The following is a 22685-nucleotide window of genomic DNA, read 5'->3' as shown; positions in this document are numbered from 1 at the left end:
CCGTACAACACTGCGTGCCACTAGGATGCCGAAAGTGTTCTCAATTATCCTCCTGGTTCTGGATAGCCTGTAGTTGAACACTTTCTGCATCAGCTGCGAGTCCTTCCTGGGGTAAGGGCGCATGAGGTTAGTCAGCAGGGGGAACGCCTCGTCTGCCACAAAGACAAAAGGCAGCTTGGCTGATGTATGGGGTAGCCGCCCAGCTGGCGGGAGACCAAGTCCTCCCGACAGCGGAGACTGTCCCATTTCGGAGTCTCGAAAGATGCCCCCGTCACTAAACCGCCCTGGCTGCCCAACGTCCACCAGCGTGAACTTGTAGCTGGCGTCGCAGCTTGCGAAGAGGACAATGCTGTGGAACCCCTTGCAGTTGAATGTGTCGGAGCCTTTACCAGGTAGAGCTTGGACGGCCACGTGCTTGCCATCCAGGGCTCCGACACAGTTCGGGAAGTTCCACAGCCTGCCGAACTCCGCTGCGAGCCGCTCCCACTGGCCAGTGTTGGGGGCCTGAAAGCCAGTCAAAAAATGCTCTTGGGTAATTTTATTTAAATGCCACCATAGCACACAACGCTCATTATAGCCAGAATTCAGTAACAACTGAACTGTTCCACACGAGCAAAGAAGAAAGGATGTAGCATCTGATGATTCGGAAGGATAGGCTTAGAAGAAACCTGAATTTAGTAGGTACATTGATTTACCAGCCAGGTAATTTAAACGTTCAGAGCTTCCTCGATCATCCGCAGCGGTGTGCACCGGGGCGCTGAGGTGCGCCTTGTCTTCGATCAAGTGCACCGGTGCGCACCGGACATACTCGATCAACGGAGCGCACTCTCCCGATGCGGCTTTTTGTTGCCCCAAAGCGCACCAAAAAAAAATCAACAGTGCACCGGGGTGCAGCCCCATCAGGCTTTGCAGCCAGGACCGGGAAACAAGGAGATGGCGGGAATAGCAGATGGCGATTTTGTGAAAGCAAACACACCTAACAGCGGTACTCTATGAATTTCCCAACCCTTCTGACAGTAAAGACCGACGAGCTTCTTACCATCTCTGCGATTACCGGTGATTGCTGCAGTGGCAAGGAGCGCCCGAAAGTTACGAACTTCGTGGAAAGCTTTGTGAAGCATTAGGATAACACCGAGGTATGGCTATTGTCTGGTGGTACAATTACCAACAATAATGGGCAAAATATACCTGTGGAATTGTTACTTGTTTCATGACCCTATAGACAATCACGTCCACAATGCCCATTTGTGTAAAAATGCTAAAGCCGCGAGTAAAAAGCCAGGAGAAATTGACAGCAGACAGGCACTGCCTGCAGACGTACAGAAGAAAAACAAACAAACAGCGCGAAGTGACGCATAGTGGTGCTCGCCGCGGTCCACCGGTATACGGCGCAGTTTGTCGCGAGTTTTAGTAGACCGTGTTTCCCGCTCAGCTGAGCCCCTCCGCTACCCGGAACTCTACAGCCAAGGCCATCGGCGCGCAGGCGCAGTGGCGGTTTCTTCGTAGCGGAGGGCTAGCGGAGCGGGAAACACGGTCTACTAAAACTCCCTAATAATGTTGCACCGACTACGCGCTGCACGACCGAGCGCTGAGGACTGTCTCGGTTTCAGGGCAATTCCGGTATGTGCTGATCGAAGATGGTATTAGACATCTGTATTCGATGCGAAAAGTGCTTGTCATGACGTCACATAAGGATTAACATTTTCTTGAGCATGTCTACTCACAGGGCGGTAGAGTGGGTCTAGCACCTTGTGGAGGGCCTGGCACGTGTCCCTGATTATCCCGGAGGTCGTCAACCGGCCGATCCGGTAACTGGTCGTGCATATTGCCTGAGAGGCTCCGTTAGCCAGGTACCTAAAATAGTGAAATGAGGGAAACAGACTCAGAGACAGTAACACATGATCATCTCAACTTCTAGAGCCGACTGGTTAAATGAAAACAAACTTAAAAACTGAGTACACATTAAATGGTGAGTGACCCAGCAGTTTGAAAGAGAGCAGAAAAGAATGAAGTTATTCAACTCACCTGATTGTGAAGGACGGCCTCTCCGCTGGAGCGATCGGCGTTCTCGAGAAGGTGGCTTGCTTCAGCAGGAGTGGCCCAACAAGGGACAGTAGGTGTTCAAACCTGCAGAGGAAACAGTTTACAGGCCGTCTCCATTTCTAGCTGCTTCGGTTCGGGCTATAAGGTAAACTTTTAAAAATGCGCGCACCATGGAAACGACGCTCTTTGCCTCGTTCTTTTTTTATGTTATCTCTGCGCGTTATTTTACGAGGACTCGGCAGTTCCAATGGCAGCGAGCGAGCGAAGTAATCAGACTGTGCCTGCCCTAAACAAGCGCCTCCTACACGTTGGCGGGCCTTCGAGCTATTTGATATGCATTTAGCATTGGAAAAAGTGAGGTGCAATACACACCTTTCCCGCGTCATCCTGAAGTACATGAAGAAATCTCGTCCGTCGTCCAGCCCCATATCGCGGACTAGGTGGCGGTACTCGCCGAGGTTCTCCCGCGAACGAAGGATGAACCGAACCCATTCTCGGCGGGGGCGTCTTTGGCGGCTCAAGAGCAACATCGCAGCGGATGGCCGCGCGACTAGTGCCCAGTCAATGCTGCTGCCTGCACGGGCAACATAGGCCCTTACGCAGCTATTGTAGGCGTACAGCAAATCTTCGTGGCTGTACGCCGTAGCCGAAACCTCCGGCTGCTCCGGTGAGGACCTCACGTCGGGAACGAAACCGTCCGCCATGTTTGTAAGCGTATATTGTTGGGTTGCTCACTATTGGCTAAGAGCAAGAACTGAAGCTCGTTTCTTATTGGCTGTTGATCCGTCTGGTTGTATGCGGTTGCAAGTGTGTGTACACGTCGTGCACAGTTGTCGTTGAAGTCGCAGCGGTTGCATTCGTTCGTAAGCATAGTGGTCGTTCCGAACGCAGGTATGTGAACGGGCCTTCAGTCTTCTCCTGTGTTTCGTGCGTTGCAGTCGCAGCGGTGATTTTTCGTCCTGAACGGCCGGAATACGTCGATACTAACTTTTTGGTAATGGTCGTTTATTTCGTCGGAGTCCATGGAATTATTGTGCCGTGTTTGTTGGACGCGTTTCGACAAAGAGCTGCTCATCGGCGGTCGCGAGACTTCCGCTGAATATGATCGACCGCCTTCAACCTCGACATAGTGTTTGCGTTGTTTTGTGCTACCCGATTCGGATTGTGCATCTATCACGACAGAGAGCTGCTCATCGGCGACCGCGAGACTTCCGTCGGATGTGAGCGACCGTTTCATCACCGACGTTGTGTTCGTGAATTGTTCTGTGCTACCCGAATCGGATTATACGTCTATCACGGATTACATGAGATCGGTGTTTCATTTGTAAGTACTCTGCAAGCATGCTTCTGGTAGTAGTCCTGCTTCCGTCTCAATAGACAATTTTACTGTTTACAAACATGAACTGCCGCTTATGCCCCAAGCAACTCCCGGACGTTCCGTCTTTGCCAGCCTGTCGAGTTTTGCTTACGTCACCAGAGCTAGAAAGCCTTAAAGTAGCTTTAGGCGAAGGAAAGCCTTACTAAAAGTTTGACTGCATTCTAAGAATGTTGTAGCTTTGTCCTGAAAACTTAACATTAGGTCACAAATGCTCGCGTTTGAGGTCTGACATTGGTTTGTCGCGAATTCGCAACAAAAGAGAAAACGATCCACGCATGTTTTTTTTTGTTTTTTTTTTCAATTTGAGAAAATAAAGTGGTGCCCATGTTAGTTAGCAATCATTTCTCCGTAAATACGTTTTCATGAAGTGCTGCGGGGACCTGCGCCCTGTGGGTGTGTTACACATTTTCTATTACCTCTTCTATTTCAATGAAGTGAGAGTTACTGCGCATGCGAGCTGGTGAAGGATCATGGCGAAAAAAAACCGAGACTAGGGACAAAGAATCGGGACAACAAAACATGTCTCAAAAAATTTTGAGATAGTGTGGTGTCCCAATTTTCTGTCACTAATCTGTTGTTTTTTTCACCATGCTCTTCTGGCTGCAGTACACCCTTTTGGAAGGGTGTACTAGTTGCTGCCATCACGCCCTAATGAAATGGTGTAGAGCAGAATCACACCTTTCTGTGAAGGGTGTGAAAAATCACACCGGTTTTTGAGGGTGTGAGGAATAACGCCTTTTTAGGGCGTTTTTGAACACCAATAAGGGGGTGAGTTGTGACCCATGCCATTTACACCAATAAGGGTGTAAAAATGTTTAGTGTGTAGGGTGCCTCAATGACCTTCCGTTTAGAGTGATGCCACCCTTTGTATAGTACCCGATGCCGACAGCACGCGCTGACGGGGAAAATACAAAGAAATCGAAGAAAACAAAATGTCGCCATAGCACAGTCAGCGCCACAGACGCGTGCAGGGACACGCTCTTTCATGCGCTTCTGAACAAGAAATAAATGCAAAAGTGGGAACAAAATGGCCAGATGTCTCCACCCTAAGCAAAGCGCACATGAAGGCGCCCTAGCTCTAACAATCCCAGCTCTTCTTCAGTGCTTAGTATACGGAAAATATGCAATGAACAAAAGCAATTTTCCATGCACAGTTTTATTTGGCACGCGAATACAATTCATAACCAATGAACACTTTTTTTTTAATGGTCATTGAAGAAATAAAACGACAACAGGACTGGGCTGCACGCGAATACAATTCATAACTAGGGTTCGGAGTTTTCGGTTTAAATCAATGAAAACCAATAATAGTACGCCGAATCCATTTTCGGAAATTCGGTTTTAACCGAAAAAGGCCAGTTTTATGTTCGGAATTTTTATTTTAAACCGATAAAAAACGATAAAAGTACGCCGAATTCATTTTTTTAATTCAGTTTTAGCCGGAAAAGGTTACCTTGGTCTTCCCGTAGTAACGAAGAGCCGTGACGAAAGGGTGTGACGATAATGTCTATCCAAACGTACCCAATGTATGGGATACACGGATGCCATCACGACGTTTTGGTTTACTGTGCGCATCATCGATCGGAACGTGAAGTCCAAAATGCCGCATGACTTTGCCATGTACGAGCGTGTTTTCAAACTCGTTGTAAGGAAGACTGACTTGATGCAAGCTCTGCATGGTGTGGTGTGCTTCAAAACGTCGCACCGTGTCTTTTTTGGCGGTCACAATTGGTGATTGGCCGATATTGACTCAGGCAGCGCTTCATCTCCTCAGCCTGCCAGTGTCCAGTGTTAGCGTTCAGAGGGCATTCTCGAAGCTCAGGGTGATATTAACAGGAAAAAAAAAAGAGTGCGGATCAACGAGCAAAACCTGGGAAAGTACATGTGTGTGCACTATAATATGATCACGTAAATCCTTCCTGATGTACAGAAGGTGAAGTTCCATGTTTTTTTGGACAAAGGCTTCATATCTGACTTGTTTGTACTACTGTTTTTTTTTCTTCCTTTTTTTACAGTTCCACACATTTGCCAAATAAAGTGTCCATTTCTTTTTCAATGTATCTCTGCCGTTATTCTTTGAGCGATCACAAATACCAGATATATAAGAATCATCTGGCCCGTGCCTGTTGGTGTTTATTTTATATTCACCGAAAAAAACCGATAAACTTTTGTGGGCATAAATATACGCCGAAAAAACAGAAAATTTAATTTTAAATAAACACCGAAAAAAGTATGCCGAATTTTGAAAAAATAGAAACCGAAAACGCGGAACCCTATTCATAACCAATGAACAATTTTTTTTTTTAATGTTCATTGAACAAATAAAACGACAACAGGACTGGGCTGCAGGTGGCTGGTCCTGGGGTGGGGAGGGAACCACTGCCGCTTCGAAGCAATTCGTCCTGCCACCCCCTCTGCGAACCGACTTCGGCAAACATCCGCCGATTACAGCCCAAATCGTGGTAATGTCCACCCTCTTTTTTTTTTTTTTTTTTTGCAGATGCCATATGTAGACGGACTCAATGGCAGCCTTTTAGATCTTAAAATACTGTTCATAAGGCCGGTTCTCACATGCAGCGAAGCGCTGATGTAGCGGTCCTCACGTGCCGTCAGCTACTTATCGTCTGCCATGAGCAACAGTTTTGGCGGTGCGATACAAAGCTGGTGAACGCTCCCGTCGGCACGTGCTTAGCACGAGGTCAGCGCTATGCTTGTAGCGCTCCGCTGCATGTGTGAACAGGCCTATACACTTCCGCTCAGAGCGACCGTTACGCTTACGACCGAATGCAACCGGTTGGAACGAGGAGTTGCCGTGGCATGGGTAGCGCCAAACCGTCGTTTCGTTCTTGTTCGTTCGCAACGAAAGGACTTGAGTCAGGCTTAACTTTTTCGTTACATGTTCGAACGAACGAAGGGACCACACCGAGAGACCAATCATAGGTCGAGGAGAGCTCGGCCGCTCGCGTTGCATGCCGGTCATGGCGCATTCCTGCTATCTGCTGAAAAACATGGCTTCGGTGCGTGATTGGCGACGTGGTCGGCGTGGAGGAAGCTCATCGTCCCGCGCAGAGCGCTATCCTTGACTGTGAAAGGTCGTCGTGTAACGTTATGATAAACAAGCACGTCCTAGAAGGGAAGATCCATCCACAGGTGCGGCAATGTCGTGGAGGCACCCCCATGAGGCAGAAACGTTCGTGCCGTCGTGCTTGTTAATTTCCTCGAATGTAGGGGTACTTTTTTTTAGTATTTGTGTACCCGAACATCGTCCGGATTTCTCAGTTTGCTCACTTCATGCGTGTCCTCAAGTTCAAGGTATCACTGGAGCGTACTGTATTTAAGCGCGTGTGTGAAGAACGCAAATTAACACGCGTCTTCATCACCCAAGAAAAGTGAGTAGTGTCAGCATTCCCGAACGCTCGCTACGTCTATGTGATCACGAAATCATACTTATACGCTGCTATACCGCTGCGAAAAAAAAAAAAAAGCATCATCTTCAGTAATCGTAGAAAAAACGTGTGGTGAGATTTTAATTTTCGGTAAAGTCGTGCGTTAAGGTCGTGATCGTCGAACATGGGCGTATCAACCGGGGAGCAAGGGGGCGGGCACCGCATGTGTTTTGCACCCCCCCCCCCCCCTCCCTGAAACTGCCGCCACTGGGCAGGACAAACACTAGCCGGCGGCGCCCAAGGAATATTATGGGCACCACCCCTCGATCCGGGGGGGGAGGTGAGGGGGAGGGTTTAGACCCCCCCCCCCCCCCCCCCCAGGAACAAGCGTTGGCACGCCACTGTCGTCGAAGGCGCCATACTAAATCTTTTTCTTTTTTTAGATGCGGAGCATCTCTTGCTCGGGTCAATGTCCCGCGGCGTCGTAGCCCGCACTCACACTACACATGCGCAACTCTCCTCCTTCACTCTGTCCAACAGCTGCGCGTTACTCTCTCCGCTCTCTTTCTCTACCAGCTGCGTGCACTTCGCGTGCGTTCGCTTCTACTCACACCGCGCGCGCATGCAGAACTCTCCTCCTCTAGCCTCCTCTCCTTCAAGTGTGAATATAAGCAGCGGTAGCGTGCTGCGCGCGTTCAAGGGGAGGAAGTGGCCGAGTGGGCTAACGAGTCTCAGCTCGGAGCGTGGAGCGAAAGCTTGCGCTGGGAACCTCCTGGGTTTGATCCCCGCCGCCCCCGCCCGTTTCGATCTGGATGAGTTTCGTACCGGCACGCGTTCGTGTGATCACTACTGCATGATGCACGTTAAAAACCGCAGGTTAGCGGTTGTACCGCACTGGCCAAATTTCTCATCTACAGCTAAGAGACCGATTACCCGTTGAGGCGCATCTCCATCAAGCCTGTATAAACATAAAGAGCAAACCAATTTCTGCGCGCCTTCAGTTCACCGCTGTTGACTCCACTTCACTCCGTTCTTCCGATGAAGTGTGATGGAAGCAACAGTAACGATCCGCGATGCTCCGCATCACCCCATGGTTCCCCCTCGGGAAGATGCATGTAATTTTCATCCACTCATCCCTGCGTGCCACTTCTGGAGAAAAATACAATGACCGCATCTCCACGTGGTGAATGATGTTGATTGGGGAGAAGCTCTGGTGGTGCTGATGATACTGATTTTATAGTTCATAGGTAGGGATGCGGTCACTATGGTGCTGATTTTTTTCTATTTCTCATAGGTAGTGCTGAGTTCCGGGTCGCGTTGCGAGTTCATTATTACTGCTTTATGGTCGGTGAAATGAAGAGACAGTGGTTCTTCTAGCAGATCAGCTTGGATCCGCTAGAAGCCGTGGGAACGCATCTCCACTGCTTAAGTCAACGGTCCATGTCAGAAAGGGAATGTGTGGAATGAAACGTGGTCATATACGCATTTGAGCATTTGACCGCAGCTCCCTCTTGTCTTAAAACATTGAGCCAACGCATGCAAAGTTTAACGCGATTATATACGCATTTGACCGCAACGCCCTCTCCTGTATAGACGTTGAGCGGCTACATGCAACGTTTCATTCATGACAAAAACCCCAGCTCTTGAGTTACTACCACATCTCAGAGCCTCCTACTCGTCCCGCAGTCGTGGCCGAGTGGTTAAGGCGATGGACTAAAACTCCATTAGGGTCTCCCCGCACAGGTTCGAATCCTCTCGACTGCGGAAACAAGTCTTCTTTTTATGTGAGCACGGACTCCGGCCGGACGGACGGACGGACAAGGCTAGACCCTAAGGAGGTTCGGCCCTAAAAGCTTGAGGCAATAGAAAACTATCTGTTCATTGTATGTTACGCCAGTGAGTGGCAGCGCGTCCCTCCTTATTAGAGGCATCGCAAAGACAACTGACGGCGGCGGAGGAGTGGCCGCCATCTGACGATCTGCTGCGCTTGTTGCACTGGTTGCAGGAGTGTGTACGCCCGACGAAGAGCGGTCGTTTCATGCTCCGGAGACAACGCCTGCAGATCAACAAAAGGCCACAAACAGCTGTGCTCTGGAACGCTCTTTTTCGGGGCAAGTGCTCGGGCCAAAAGGAGATTCGAAAGCAATGCATTTTACGAGATGGTAAACATTGTTTCACAAGCGTTCCGTGTACGATGATGACGAGTTTAGAGTTTGCTGTAATTCCTGTCCACCCGCACTATACTCGTTTTCCCCTAAAGAAAAAATGAAGTCTTGAGCATTATTGATATGCCGCGCGAAGAAGTTCTTAGAAGATTTGGTTCTCGGTGCAAGAAGCGATGCTCTTTGCGATCGAAACGTGTACGACTCGATAAGGTAACAAATATCGAATCTGAAATGCTCCTGCATATAACTTTATTCTCTACATAAAGGTGGAAATCGGTAACGCTCCTCGAAGAGACGGACCTCTTTTTAAAGCGATAGTTTTATGGGCGACACTCTGCAGAAATTTCGTTCTCGTACCCCGTCGTCGCGGCGCGCTTCAAGAATGGAAAAACCAGAAAAAACCTTCCTTCTCTTCCCTCTTGCCGCGAGAAGAGGGGAGTTCAGGACTTCTCGTCCACCGTGCCGGGCGAGCGAGCTAAGAGGGCAGCCCTGACGTCCCGCGAAGAATTACGCAACGAAGAGAGAATCATCGTGTCGTCTGCTTGAAACACTTGTTTTCAAACATTACTCACGTTATGCGAAATACCGCTTTGTCAGTATCCAGTTGCTACGCGTAATGCTGGATGGTTTTAGAAACTTTCACCGCGCTTGCCCACTTATTTCACGGGACTGATGGCAGTCCAGTCACCACTCCCGTGAAGCTGATAGAGCCTGTTTGCTCTACTGACGTCTAACCTCTGGTGAGCTCAGTTGGTAGAGTGTTCCACTGAAAATGGAGAGGTCCCCGCTTCGACACCCGGACCAGGCGGATTTTTTTCGGTCGCGCACCAGTCACCTAGCTGTGTTTGAAGATTTGTGTTTGTCCTTTGCCCCTCTTGTTCCCCTTCTCCTGAGATTATTTTCGTCATTCTTGTCCAGCTCGCTTGCACATTTGCATTCAATTGCTTTAACATAAAAAAATGCGAATATTTCATTATGGTTTCTGAGGTGAAAACGAGCATAGTTGAGAAAAAATGCGTGATTTTAAACTTTCTCTAAACTTCTTGCACATCGACTCTGAGAAATTGCCCTTTACCACATTTGTGGACAATATATGAGGCACCAGGTGGGCGGACGATGACTCGGGATATTACGGGAGCAGTAAACAATCAATAAAGTTCGCAAGGCAACGGCAAATTTTAGTAAAATGTGATTACCTATTGCCACTATACGCAAAAGTGCACGCCGATGAGGTGCCACTTGACCTTCCTTCAGGCCAGGCTGAACAGCAGGTCGACGGATGGCCCCTCATGCTGTTCATTACAATCGCCATGTTGTCGAGCAACAATCTCCCGCCCATCTGGCGAGCCGCTTTTGCTGCAAAACGTAGAAAATGCCCATGAGACAACACATTTTGTATAGAGATGCAACGTGCTGGTGGCAAATAACTGAAGATCAATGTTACTTACACTCGTTTTCTCCTCGAAAACCGTAGTAAAAAAAGTAGTGCTCCTCAGGGAGTGTTATAAACTTCCCTTTTACGTGGTGAATTAAAATGATTGCGCGTGTATTTAACGTCAATTGGCTCTCCTTTTATCAGAACGTGCAAGATTCAAACTCAAAACCATCGTTTTAGAGGCCTTCTCTTTAGTTGACGTGAGTAGGTTTCTGAGATTGCCTAAATATGGCGATAACTCTTCTCTGCAAGCTCTAATCATACTAGAAATGCACTATCAAAACGATGCGCGTTCGATTTCGTTATCAAAAAGCAATCAAACATCGGACACACAGAAGCCATCTCCGGCAGCCAGGACGACATGCGACCAATGGAAACGCGATAGTTCGTTGAGATTGCAAACGCAGTTCTTACAAAATGTGTATGGTTTTGTAGATGATAAAAGCAAATAAAACTATAAAAAACATTTAAAGTTTTCGCAGAGAGGGACCATAATACTGCAATAATCGTCTAAAAAAAAACGCGCTATTTTTGTTTTTTGTTTAGTTTTTTTCCCGCGTGAATGATATGTCCGGTCGTCAGCTCTCGAGCGCCGTGCTCGCTGGGTTAAATCGTAGTCAGGGCTGTATGGGCAACGAGCTGAGCGCATTCGAAGTATCACTCCACGGTTCCACCGTTCGGAGGTATAAGGAGGCGCCCTTGTTTGGTTACCTTTCGTGACGTCATTACCTTGTGAACAACAAGCTTGATGGTGTTTGTAATAAGCATTGTGGAAGCCTGAAATCATAGCGGTCTCAAAGCAACACTGCCAACACCGTCAAAATTGAAGTTCTTACATTCCTCTTACTTCCGCAGATGAGATATCCTTTGCTGACGTCATAGTCAGCATTCGGCCAATTGTGGTGGGCCGACCGCAGAAACGCTTTCGATCGCTTACGTTGCCAGTAGGTTGAGTGTGGTCCTGGTTTCGGAACATGCTTCTCCGGTCGCCTGAGGTGACCTTGGTGTGTTGCGACCTTTGCTTGTTTAATAGCGAAATAGGCGGCGTACCGTCATGATTTGAGGATTTCTAGTATGTATAGGGCCACCAGAGCGAGTTATCGCCATATTTAGGCGATCTCATAAAAAAAAAAAACTCCGCAGGGCAAAGCGCAGAGTATGCACACAGCAAAATTCATACGCGGAACAAAATTCGCCGGCAAAATTTGTCAATTTTTCGCAGCATATTCGTTCCTGAATATAGCGGCGTCGCCGTCGGTGTGGGCGTGTCCGCGCCCGTTGCGTTAGGGGACGTTAAAGACCTATACGCCAATTCAATTATCCGCTAAATTTAGTGGAGAAACTGAATTAACGCTTAGGTCTGTGACGCCCCATAATGCTATAGCAGTATGGGCTAGCCCAACACCACCTAGACAGAAGGCCTCCACACGCGTTATCATAGTCAGATCGATCGAGGCGAGAGATTGGGCACGAGTGCTGCGTCAGTGTTCGGCTGCGGCTCGTGGCCAATCAGCGCGTCGAAGGTCGGGCTCGGGTACAATAGCCGACCGAGCGCGATCCGACTGTGATGGCGTTTCATAGAGGAAGAGGAAACCATGCGGAGGCCTTCTGTCTAGGTGGTGTTGGCTAGCCCATAAGGCAGCGCGCGCAGTGTATACACTGCGCGCGCTGCGTTATGGGGCTAGCCCACCACACCCTCCTCGAACTCTCTGTCCTACCTTAAAGGGAAATCAATATAAATTTTTTTCTTTAAATTCCTTACCACGGTGTTTTGCAAAATCAAAATACCTCAAGACAGGGACGTAGCCAAAAAAAAGGGGGGGGGGGGAGGATGGGGCCGCCCCCCCCCCTTGCGATATTTTTCATTTTGTTGAGGCCTCCTCTCCCCCCTCCCTCTCATACGGCACTTTGTGATGGGTAGACACCCCCCCCCCCTCCCCCCCTCGCCGAACCAAAATCCTGGTGACGTGCCTGCCTCAAGAGCTTCTCTCTAATTTTACATTACAAAGATGCGTAAATGTCTGTAATTTTATCTCTCTTACGAATAAATCCGGTTGCAGTTAAAGTTGAAATAACGAAAACGTCCCATAACAGTCTGGACTCTTTTCTACACCAAGGTGAACAAGTAAGGTTGCTACGAGTATTGGAGGCTCTTGACGAACGGAAACATAAAAAAAAGAAGAATGTTATAACCACTCTCTTTTTTTTTCATTTGCATTAACGTGGTAATATTTTAAAATATACAATATTTTCTGGCCGTTGGTCCTCCAGGAGCCTCGCGACGCGCCTGTTGTTCTAACATATCTGACCACTTTAGTGCGGCCATTCAGGCATGGGACACTCTGGTGTTATTTCCGTCTCTCACGCGGCGTTCTAAGCGAAACATGACGACAAAAGCAAACCAAGCTATTCTTGAAAGCGAGCTGCCATCTTCATTCGATAAAAAAAATGGAAAAAGTTGAAGCTTGTTTTAATAGAATAAAGAAAAGTTTGAGACAATATGAAACTTTCGACGTGTGATCTGCCACTTCCGGCAAACGTAACATCGAAAGATGTTTCGGAATTTAAGTTCTTGTTATTTCCATTCGTTGACGTGATTCCGGTTTCATTGCGCAAGGAAACAATACCATTTTCTAGTTTTTTATTGGTCAATATGCATTGTTTCGTACAATTCAATGCTTACTTTTTCAATTCACTCTGATCGAACAATCCATTTATTTCTTTATTTATTTATTGAAATAACCTAAAGGTCCTTCTGGGAAGGACATTACATAAGGATGGGGGGGGGGATAAATACGTCATGTATGAAACATAAAAATAATAAAATAAAAACGTGCACACATTGCAAACATATAAAATATCGTAAATCAAGCAACAAAAAATGAAAGCTTCCACAGTATTGCCAGCATACAAGAAATCGTGTCATACAATACCTAAATGGCTGCTGAAAAGAGAACGAAAGCTATCAGGGTTAATCTCAGTGAAGATGCGCTCTGTTAGATCATTCCACCACACTGCTGTTTTAGGACAGAAGGAGTACAAAAAAAATGGAAGTGCGGCAGGTGAAACGGTCAATCTTACATGAGTGATTAAGACGAGGTGTAACGAAATGCGACTGTGTTAGGGTGCCTTGGCTGAGAGACGGTGCATAGTAAATGTGATGAAAAAGGCATAAGCAAGAAAGCTGGCGTCTTAAGGCCAGTTCTGGAAGATCGGCTTTCTGTTTTAATAAGGTGACGCTGGAGTGTCGAGAATAATCAGAAAAAATAAAGCGCGCGACGCGGTCTCTAAAGGCTTTTATTTCAGTGATCAAATATGCTTGGTGAGGATCCCAGATGCCCGATGCTTACTCAAGTTCCGGCCGAATCAATGAAAGGTATGCAGTTTTCTTTAAGTGAGGAGGAGCACAACGCAGTGTATGTTTTAGGTAGCCCAAAGAACGATTGCACGATGATAACAGTGACCGAATATGTACCTTCCAGGAGAGATGCGAGTCGACGTGACCACCTAAGTATATACAAGAGGAAACAGACTCAACAACGTTAGAATCAATAAAATAGTTACGAGAAAAGAAAGGTTTGTTTCCTAACAAAAGAGATGAGTTTGCATTTAGAAGGGTTAAGCTTCATGAGCCAAGTCGAGCACCACAATGATACGTTAGTGAGGTCATGTTGTAGCTTCATGCTATCTCCTTCGTTAGAAATTTGCCTGTATACAACGCAGTCGTCTGCAAAAATACGGGTGCGGGAGGAAATACATGAAGGTAAGTCGGTAATATATATTAAGAAAAGCAAGGGTCCAAGGGGGGTGCCTTGAAGAACACCCGAAGACACAGGATTGGAAGTTGAACTATGAGAGTTCACGACCGTGTTCTGACTTCGGTCAGAAAGCCAGTGTTTGATTCACAGGATGATGTTACTATCTAATTTTAGATGGGTAAGTTTTTGCAACAGACACTTATGTGGGACCCGGTCGAACGCTTTGGCGAAATCAAGAAAAATAACTTCAATTTGGGAACCGAAGTCAATAGAAAGATGGATATCATGAATGAATCCTGCGAGTTGACTCTCGCAGGAATGACCCTTCCGGAACCCATGCTGGTAATTAAAAGTTAATTGATTTTCCTCTAAAAAGCGAATGGTATTCGAATGTAATATATGTTCAAACATTTTTGAGGCTAAGCTTCTAATGCATATGGGCCGATAGTTTAAGGGTTTGAACTGATTTAAATAACGGGATAATTTTACCGACCTTCCAGTCAATAGGAACTAAATGAAAAAACAAAGATTGTGAAAAAATTGCGGACAATATGACGCTGGAAATTGTTTTAGTATTCATTAAAACCTTCGCATTAATTTCGTCTTCACCACTCAAAGAAGAAACCTGCAAGTTATTAATTAGTTTTACAACACCAGATGAATTAATCGTGATACTTTCCATTTTATCATGTCCAAATAATGTATCCAAAATAGGCAGGGCTGCATTCTCACATGAAACTACTACAGAAAAAGCAGAATTCAAAACACGAGAACTTTCAAGGTCAGGTAGTGAATTTCTTTATATATCAATAATATTTAATGCATCAGCCGATTTAAGATTTATTACTGTCCAAACTTTGTTGGGGTTTGTACGCAAGATATTGAGGAGAGTGATTTGGTAGTAAGAATTTCTAGTTAGAGCAACTTTTTGTTTATATTCTGTTTCGCACTCATGGTATGCATGCCAGTCGGAGGGACTGTCACGGCACCTGGCACGCCGGAATAGACGTTTTTTTCTTATTCCCTAGGCGCCTCGATCAGGCTTCGTACCACGATGAAACATTTGACGTCTTAGTGAAAATAACAGAAATATGCTTATGAATAAGATATTTCACTTTATTTTTATATAGCTCCCAGTTTTGCACAACTGTGCGGCTTTCAAAGTTATGCAAGAAAACCTGCCAGTAAAAAAGTGCTAATGCGCTGTTTATTGCATCGTAGTTAGCCCGGCCATAACTTCTAATGGGTTTCCGAATGGTTTCCTTTCTTGTGACTGGCAGAATGATTTGCGCAAACAGGGCGTTGTGAACAGATAACCCTGGAAGGGTAGTAATTGGATGAAAGAAGTCGGGCTGCGTAGTCAAGATGAAATCAAGAATATTTGAGGTCGAAGGAGTGGAGCGTGTAGGTATTGTTACAAGCTGCGAAAGGTTGAAGTCAAGGCAAGCCTCGATGAAACTTTCGCACTCAGCAATGTCACTCTGACAAGAAGGTTGACTTTGAGACCAACCTATAGAAGGATAAATAAAATCACCGAAAATTATAAGGCAGCAGCCAGAAAACCGTAATGACAAATCACAAAATGTATCATGAAAAGCTGAAACAAAGCCCAATTTATAATCAGGAGGCTTGTAACAGACCCCAAACACAACAGTAGCATATTTTGTTTTCAAAGAAAACCATGCACTTTCTTAACACGTGTCAAAGCAAATGCCCACACCCCCATCGCGCATCCACGGCGGCGGTGGCGTCCGCGAGGGGGCCCCGGTTTGTTTGTAAACATGAGTTGGTGTATACACCTTTCCAAGAAGCACTCGATCCCGGGGTTAGCAAACCGTTTTAGAGCCCAGTCACTGGGTTTGAGGCTAGACTCTCACCGGCGTCCCCTCTTACCCTAACCGAGTGGACTGTGATTTCGATAGGCGCAGCCTGCGTAGGCGCAGTTTCAAACACTGCTGGCGGCTAAATTCTCGTCTTTTCCCTCTGTATTTTGTGTTTCATGGTGCATGTATTTTCTTGAGGACACTGAGAAAGCATTGTACCATATTTGAAAAAAAAAGCAATAAAAAACCTATAAACTATTTTGTGGGGTACGCGCTCGCCTAAACGAATGTATACTTCTTGTTTTTTGCCATTGTTTTTACGATAAGTTTTGACGGCGCTGCGCGATTCGCCGCATGTGAAACGACAAAGCGCTTAGCTTTCAAAAGAAAGTTACAACAGAAGAGAGACGAAAGGCATACAAATTTCACGCTCACAAATAACGTGTTTACCGATGGAGAGGACACGGACATACAATTTAGAAAGTGTTAACATTCGAACAATATGTTGTACGTACCACACCATGCAACATTATCCGAAACAAATTTATTTGAGAAAAATCTCAAATAACACAGTCACAATCGACGAGAGTCACATCTTGACGATCGGACGGAAACCAAGATGACTTCGTTTTGGGGCATGCTTGGGAGAGCTTCCTTTTTTCACAACAGCACCAAGCCAAAGGAACGAACGCGACTGGGAGAACATAATAGCGCTTCACGACAGGTACCAAGAGTAGGACGGAGATAACACAATGCGCTAACTTCAACTGGTTTAATCGTCAGAAAATCAAGGGTATAAATACTCTGCATCATCGCACCATTCAACCAATCCCAAGCCACGCCACTGATCGCAAGAACTGTGTCTCTTTGTCGGCCAAATCGATCGACGCCACGCTGACACATCGATCCCCGTAGTTTTGTTATCAGGTCTGCCTCTATAATTGCCGTTACCGTCTTATCTCTATGTTTTCTAATGACAGTGCACAAATTAAGTTCAGGTTTGCACCCACAGTCATGGCAGTGCATCGACAAATGACCGTCACGCTGTCCGCTCACTTTTTGGTTGTGCTCGCGCAATCTGTCATTTATACCCCTGTCAGACGGGCTAGTTTAGTGTCACTGCATGCGAGTTCACTTCGCCCTTAGTGTCATTTCTGTAGTGTGCCGCACGGCTCCTTCCTGAGGAACACACTTTTCTTGGAGTGGGTTTGACGAACTCACTTCGCTCGATCGAGCGCGTGGAATCAGTAGGAGCGTTTCAACAGTAAAACATAACAACACAGAAACCAAAAGCGTTGCGTAAGTTTTATTTTATAAAGAAAAAAGAAATTCGTGAAAGAGACGACATGTAGAAGAGTGGCATTGCAAAAAAAAAGTAGTGGGGTGGACATAGAGTTTAGGCTTACCTGAATCAAGATTAGCGCAGCGGTGAATTGATAAAAGACGACGACAAAGTCAGTCATTCATGGTTATCTTGAGAGAGAGAGAATATCTTTATTGAAACAGAGAGTTTAGTCTGAGCTTTGCGCTCTAACAGGCTTCTCTGTGATGGGGAAGGGGAGGGGGGACAGAAAGACGATCGACAAAGGGTCAATGATGATGAGATGAAACGTTAAAATATATACACGCTATAGTGTCTAGTTTCAGGATGGGATATGAGAGAAAGATTAGAAAAATAATTAAAGCACTGTCAGCAAGTCAATGTCTTCGAGAAATTTAAAGAGAGCTTTTAGGGCTGCTCGTTGTGTCTTAGCAGGCCAAGGTCCGAGGAGCTTTGGTAGATCAAAAAGTCTACAGTCCAGAGCATTCGTAGAATTTTTGTAAACTTTGCGTTCATTTTCATATGCTTGACATGTGAGTAGAATGTGTCTGATGGTTTCCGGCGCACCGCATTTCTCACAGTCCGGGGTCACGCGTTGTTTTATATTAAAGCGATAGTTCTTCGTGTACGCACAGTTGAGGCGAAGTCTATGTATAAGAGTTTCTAAATTTCGTGGTAGATCGCTTGGTAGTTGTGTTGTTAATAAAGGGTCTATGTCATAGAGAAATTTGTAGTTAGCATCTGGTGAGAACCAAAGCATCTCACGTGCACTTTTTGCTATTTGTCTTGTCAGAGATGTGCAATCGCCTTTCGTAAAAGGAACCATTCGTGTTGAGATGTGCTGGTGGGCCCTCTTGGCTGATTTGTCAGCGCATTCGTTACCCCGTATACCGGAATGTCCTGGTATCCATTGAAAGGTTATTTGGTGACCGTTTTCGAATGCTAGGGGGTGGTACTCAGCTATTTCTAGGCAATAAATCGAATACATTGATTTCTTTCCAATAGGACTGAGCGACTGTAAAGCGCATTTCGAATCTGTAAATAAGGTCCATTTTTGTGGTGGTTGTTGGCATATATACTTGATTGCTTCCTTAATTCCGTGAAGCTCAGCGGCTGTTGATGATGTATGATGGTTTAGACGACAAGATCTTGCAAGAAATCTCGATGGAACGAAGAATGCTGACGATGAAGTCGTCGCCGTTGTTGAGCCATCGGTATATATGTGCGTTGTTCTAGTGTAAGTTTCATATATGTAACTCATTACAAGTTGTAGCATAACTAAGCTACTCTGTTGGTGCTTTGCGAGGATTCCGGGGATGTTTAGTTCAATATCCATTTTTCGAAGCGTCCATGGAGGTATTTTGGAGTAGTCAGTAAAAATTGCCTGCTTTGGAATATTGTCAATATTTCGACCTAAAGTATCCCCATAGCTGGAGTTTGAACGTTTTATGTGTATTTTAGAAAGATAGTGATTCTTATGCTGAGTTTTATGGCGTAAATGAATTCGTACTATTTCTTGTTTTTGTAATACTTACAAAGGAAGGCATTTGGCTTCTGCTACCGTGCCAGGTCCAGATGAACCTTTTGGTAGACCAAGGCAGATTCGAATGCATCTGTTAAGCGTTCCTTGAAGCTGCCGTTTACTCGTTAGGCTTATATTTGTTAGGTGTGGAATAGAGTGCCTTATTATTCCTTCAACCAGAGATTTGTAGAGTAGAATCATTGATCTGCAGTTACATCCCCAAGCTGTTCCTGCAAGGCAGCGTAGAACATTGGTTGCTCCCGTGATTCGCTTTTTTAGAGAATTAACTTCTTTCGTCCATGAGAGATTTCGATCAATGTTGAGCCCTAGAAATTTATGTACTGTGACATAAGGAACTGTATGTCCGCCTAAAAAGATCGGATACTTTTTCATAGATTTCTTCGTAAATGCCATGGCAACTGTTTTCTTGGGAGAAATCTGGAGGCCTTTGGAACCTAGAAAATTTGCCAATATATGGAGAGATTTTTGCAACCGCAGCTTTACAGTTAGCCTAGAGCGGGAAGTAAACCATACGCAGATGTCATCAGCGTATATGCTAATATTAACTCTTCGGGGAAGATGCTTTTTTAATGCTATCAGTGTGATGTTGAATAGAGTGGAACTTAGTATTGCACCCTGAGGTACTCCTTTGACAACATCAAAATAGTTGGAACTTCCTTCTGAAGTATCAATGTAAATTTTTCTGCATTTGAGGTAATCTTATATCCATTTATAAATGCGTCCTCCAAGTCCTAGATCTGCGAGAGCCATTAATATTGCCTCATGCTGAACAGAATCAAATGCTGCTGTAATATCTAAAAACAGTGCAGTGGTTGTGTGACCTTTGGCTCTACCTTCTTCGACACTCGTTGTAAGATCAATGATGCAGTCTGTAGATGGCCGTCCACGGCGGAAGCCATTCATTTGTTCTGAATAACATTTGTTTTGTTCTAAAAACCATGAAATTCTACCGAGTACCATTTTTTCCATTAGCTTTCCTATACAACTCAAGAGTGCAATGGGTCGGAAAGATTCGAGACTAGTGGGCGGCTTACCAGGCTTCAAAATCGGCACAATCTTTGCAATTTTCCACTCTTGTGGTAAGGCTCCTTTGATCCAGGAATTGTTGTAGTATTCAAGAAGTCTGAGTTTGGAATGTTGGGAAAGGTGTGCCACGGCGTTATACGTGATGCCATCTTTACCTGGCGCTGAACTATTTGCACCTTGAATTGCTGCATTTAGCTCATCAATAGTGAAGAGCAAATTTAGACTTTCGTTTGTTGCAGCAGGTGTGGTAGGTCCCGGAGTCGAGATAGTACTACTGTGTATGCCACCACTTGTTAGGAAAGCGCAGTAATTGTTCGCAGTATCGACTTCACTTTGATTTTCACATAGTGAGAGTGCTTTAAATGGATATCGCTGCTGGGGGCTTCTCCTTAGACCTCTGATAATTTTCCATATGTATGTAAATGACTTACGAACATCGAGATTTCTACATATCTCCCTCCACCTCTCTTTTGCTAATTTTTCGAGATGTCTCCGAATGTGTAATTGTGCCCGTCGTGAAGCTCGCATATCTACCGGGTCTTTTGTACGAAGAGCTTTCCGCTCTGTTTTCCGTCTTAAAGCACGTAGTCTTAAGTATTCTTGATCGCATGCATTTTCAACCTGACGCACAAAGGTAAAAAATGTTGCCTCAGTAAGGGAATATGATAAAGTTGGAATTAATTCATCATCACTTGTCGCAGCTGTTATGCCTTGGTTTGCCATTTCTCTATATTTGTCCCAGTTGATGGATTGTAGTTGCTTCTTCCTTGAGGGTATTCCTTCTAATGCCATGAGTATTGGATAATGGTCACTTCCTCGCGTTTCAAGGTCCGTGTGCCAGGACATTTTGTTGAAGAGGTCACTGGATGCGAAACAAACATCGAGACAGCTTCCTGATTTCGCATTTTTTAGAAATGTTACACTTCCGTCATTAAGACAGAGAAGCCCATATTTTTCCATGAGGTCGGCAAGAGCTGTTCCTCGTGACGTTGTTTTTCTGCTGCCCCAAAGTTGATTGTGGGCATTGAAATCTCCACAGACGACGTGAGGGGTTGGAGTAGTTTGCAAAATTTGATCAAGTCTTCCTGAATCGAAAGGGACATTCGGTTGGATATAGGCTGTGATTATAGTCAGTTTGGTTTTCCCAAGTCCTACTGTGGCACAGACATATTCATTTGTTGGATGGGGAGCAATAATGTGCTCGACTACTGTAACGTCAGTTCGACATCCGAGAAATAACCTACTTTCCTCCCCGCCTCTTTCGGAATGATATATTTGATAGCCATTTAGGCGAAATGAGTCAGCAACTCTTGACTCGGAAATAGTAATAAGAGGAAATTGATGTTCCCTAATTAGCTGACGGAAATCAGACAGCTTTGAACAAAGTCCACGTGCGTTCCACTGAAATAGTGTGCAAGACTTAAAATTTTGTAAGGATGACATAATGATAATAAAAAAAAATAAAAATGATTCGAAGGCCAAGTGTTTTAACCACACCATGTCTCAATAATGGGTAGGAAAGAGTCCATGATCTTAAGGGCAATTAACGCGTAAGGGGATGTAAAGTGCTGAAGAATTTTGCGGATTACTTCAGAGATGGATTTAAGGAGAGCTCCAATGCCCTCGGATTTTTCGGCTGGTGCAGATACCTTGGAGGCTTGCGTGGGCTTGTCGCCGAAAGGCTGACTCTCATGCAGGTTTGCTTGCTTGGGGGGTTCTACACCTGTGTTGTTTGGCACGGGATTTGGATGTTGAGTAGGTTTTACCTTGCTTTGTCTTGGTTCCCCTTGTAGCGCTGCTGTGTACTTTTTCTGAGGAGTGGAGCTACAGGCAGCTGTTGGGACTTGTAGAACTGTTGTTGACGGTGTCTGAGGAGTGCCGCACGGTGGAGTTGTTGCAAGTTGGTTTGAACCACGTGTAGAGCCAGGTATCGACGGGGATTTCTTAGTTTGTTGGACATTACGGTTACCGGGCTCGTTTTTCTTGGGGGGGTATTCCACTGCAGGTTTCGAGTATATTCCAGAGCAAACTACTGTACGTGCTGTGATGTAGTCTACTTTCTTCTCCATCTGATATTGTTTTATTGCGCACTCCCGCTTCCAGTTCGGACATTCTGTGGATGTGAAAGGATGTGCTTCTCCGCAGTTTGCGCATTTAGGGTCGTCTTTGCATTGTTCCGTGGTGTGGCTTTCACTTGCACATTTGCTGCACCTTGCAGAACGACGACACACCGCTGGGCGATGGCCAAAGCTTCCGCATTTAGAGCACTGGATAGGGCGATCCTTGAAAGGCGTCACAGGGTATCTTACATGTGCTAGCGTTACGTGCGTCGGTAAGCATGGGAACAAAAATACTATTCGTACAGCTTCAGTGCTCCCCAGGCGTCGAGCATTCGATATGGGACAGCAGGCTAGTAACGATGTATTGAGATGAGCGTCTGTTACGTCAGAAGAGACGTTCTTGATGACACCGACAACAGAGGAGCTATTCCGCGGTTCATAAGGCGTGACCGGAATTCCGCAGATGCTGCTAAGACGGAGAAGTGCGTTGGTTGATTGACCATTTCGAGTATCGACAGCGATGAGATTTAGGCGTAGGTTATATCGTATGACGCCTTCGGGAATGATTTCATCGAGGGCTTTGGAAAGTTTTATGCTACTCAGTTTTGTTAGCACAGTTTCTGGAGTTTTAGGCGCCAACATAACGGTCAGACCAGTCTGGCGTTGTGGTTGAGATAGGATGGTGTCATCGGTTGAGTTGGAGCTGTTGCCGTTCTGGCGTCCTTTTTTTCGTTTAAAGCTCTTTCT

The 22685-nt window shown here is 45.7% G+C and overlaps 1 protein-coding gene and 1 non-coding gene across 2 annotated transcripts; one reads left to right on the top strand and one right to left on the bottom strand.

The window, feature by feature from the left end:
* Nucleotides 1-40: 40 nt before the first annotated feature.
* On the bottom strand, nucleotides 41-21838 carry LOC120849563 (putative nuclease HARBI1). The gene is made up of 5 exons (XM_042288519.1): nucleotides 21645-21838; nucleotides 2026-2127; nucleotides 1725-1854; nucleotides 298-504; nucleotides 41-106 (listed from the first exon to the last, which is right to left on the bottom strand). The coding sequence occupies exons 1-5, from the start codon at nucleotides 21836-21838 to the stop codon at nucleotides 41-43; spliced, it is 699 nt and encodes a 232-aa protein (XP_042144453.1).
* Nucleotides 8490-8571, top strand: Trnaf-aaa. Its single transcript has one exon. It is a non-coding gene; the product is annotated as a tRNA-Phe (tRNA).
* Nucleotides 21839-22685: the final 847 nt, after the last annotated feature.

This window comes from Ixodes scapularis, unplaced genomic scaffold (genome assembly GCF_016920785.2).
Source record: "Ixodes scapularis isolate PalLabHiFi unplaced genomic scaffold, ASM1692078v2 PGA_scaffold10__122_contigs__length_95168666, whole genome shotgun sequence".
Classification (NCBI taxonomy): domain Eukaryota; kingdom Metazoa; phylum Arthropoda; class Arachnida; order Ixodida; family Ixodidae; genus Ixodes; species Ixodes scapularis.
Note: the sequence above shows the minus strand (reverse complement) of the source record. Positions and strands in the feature narration are given on the sequence as shown.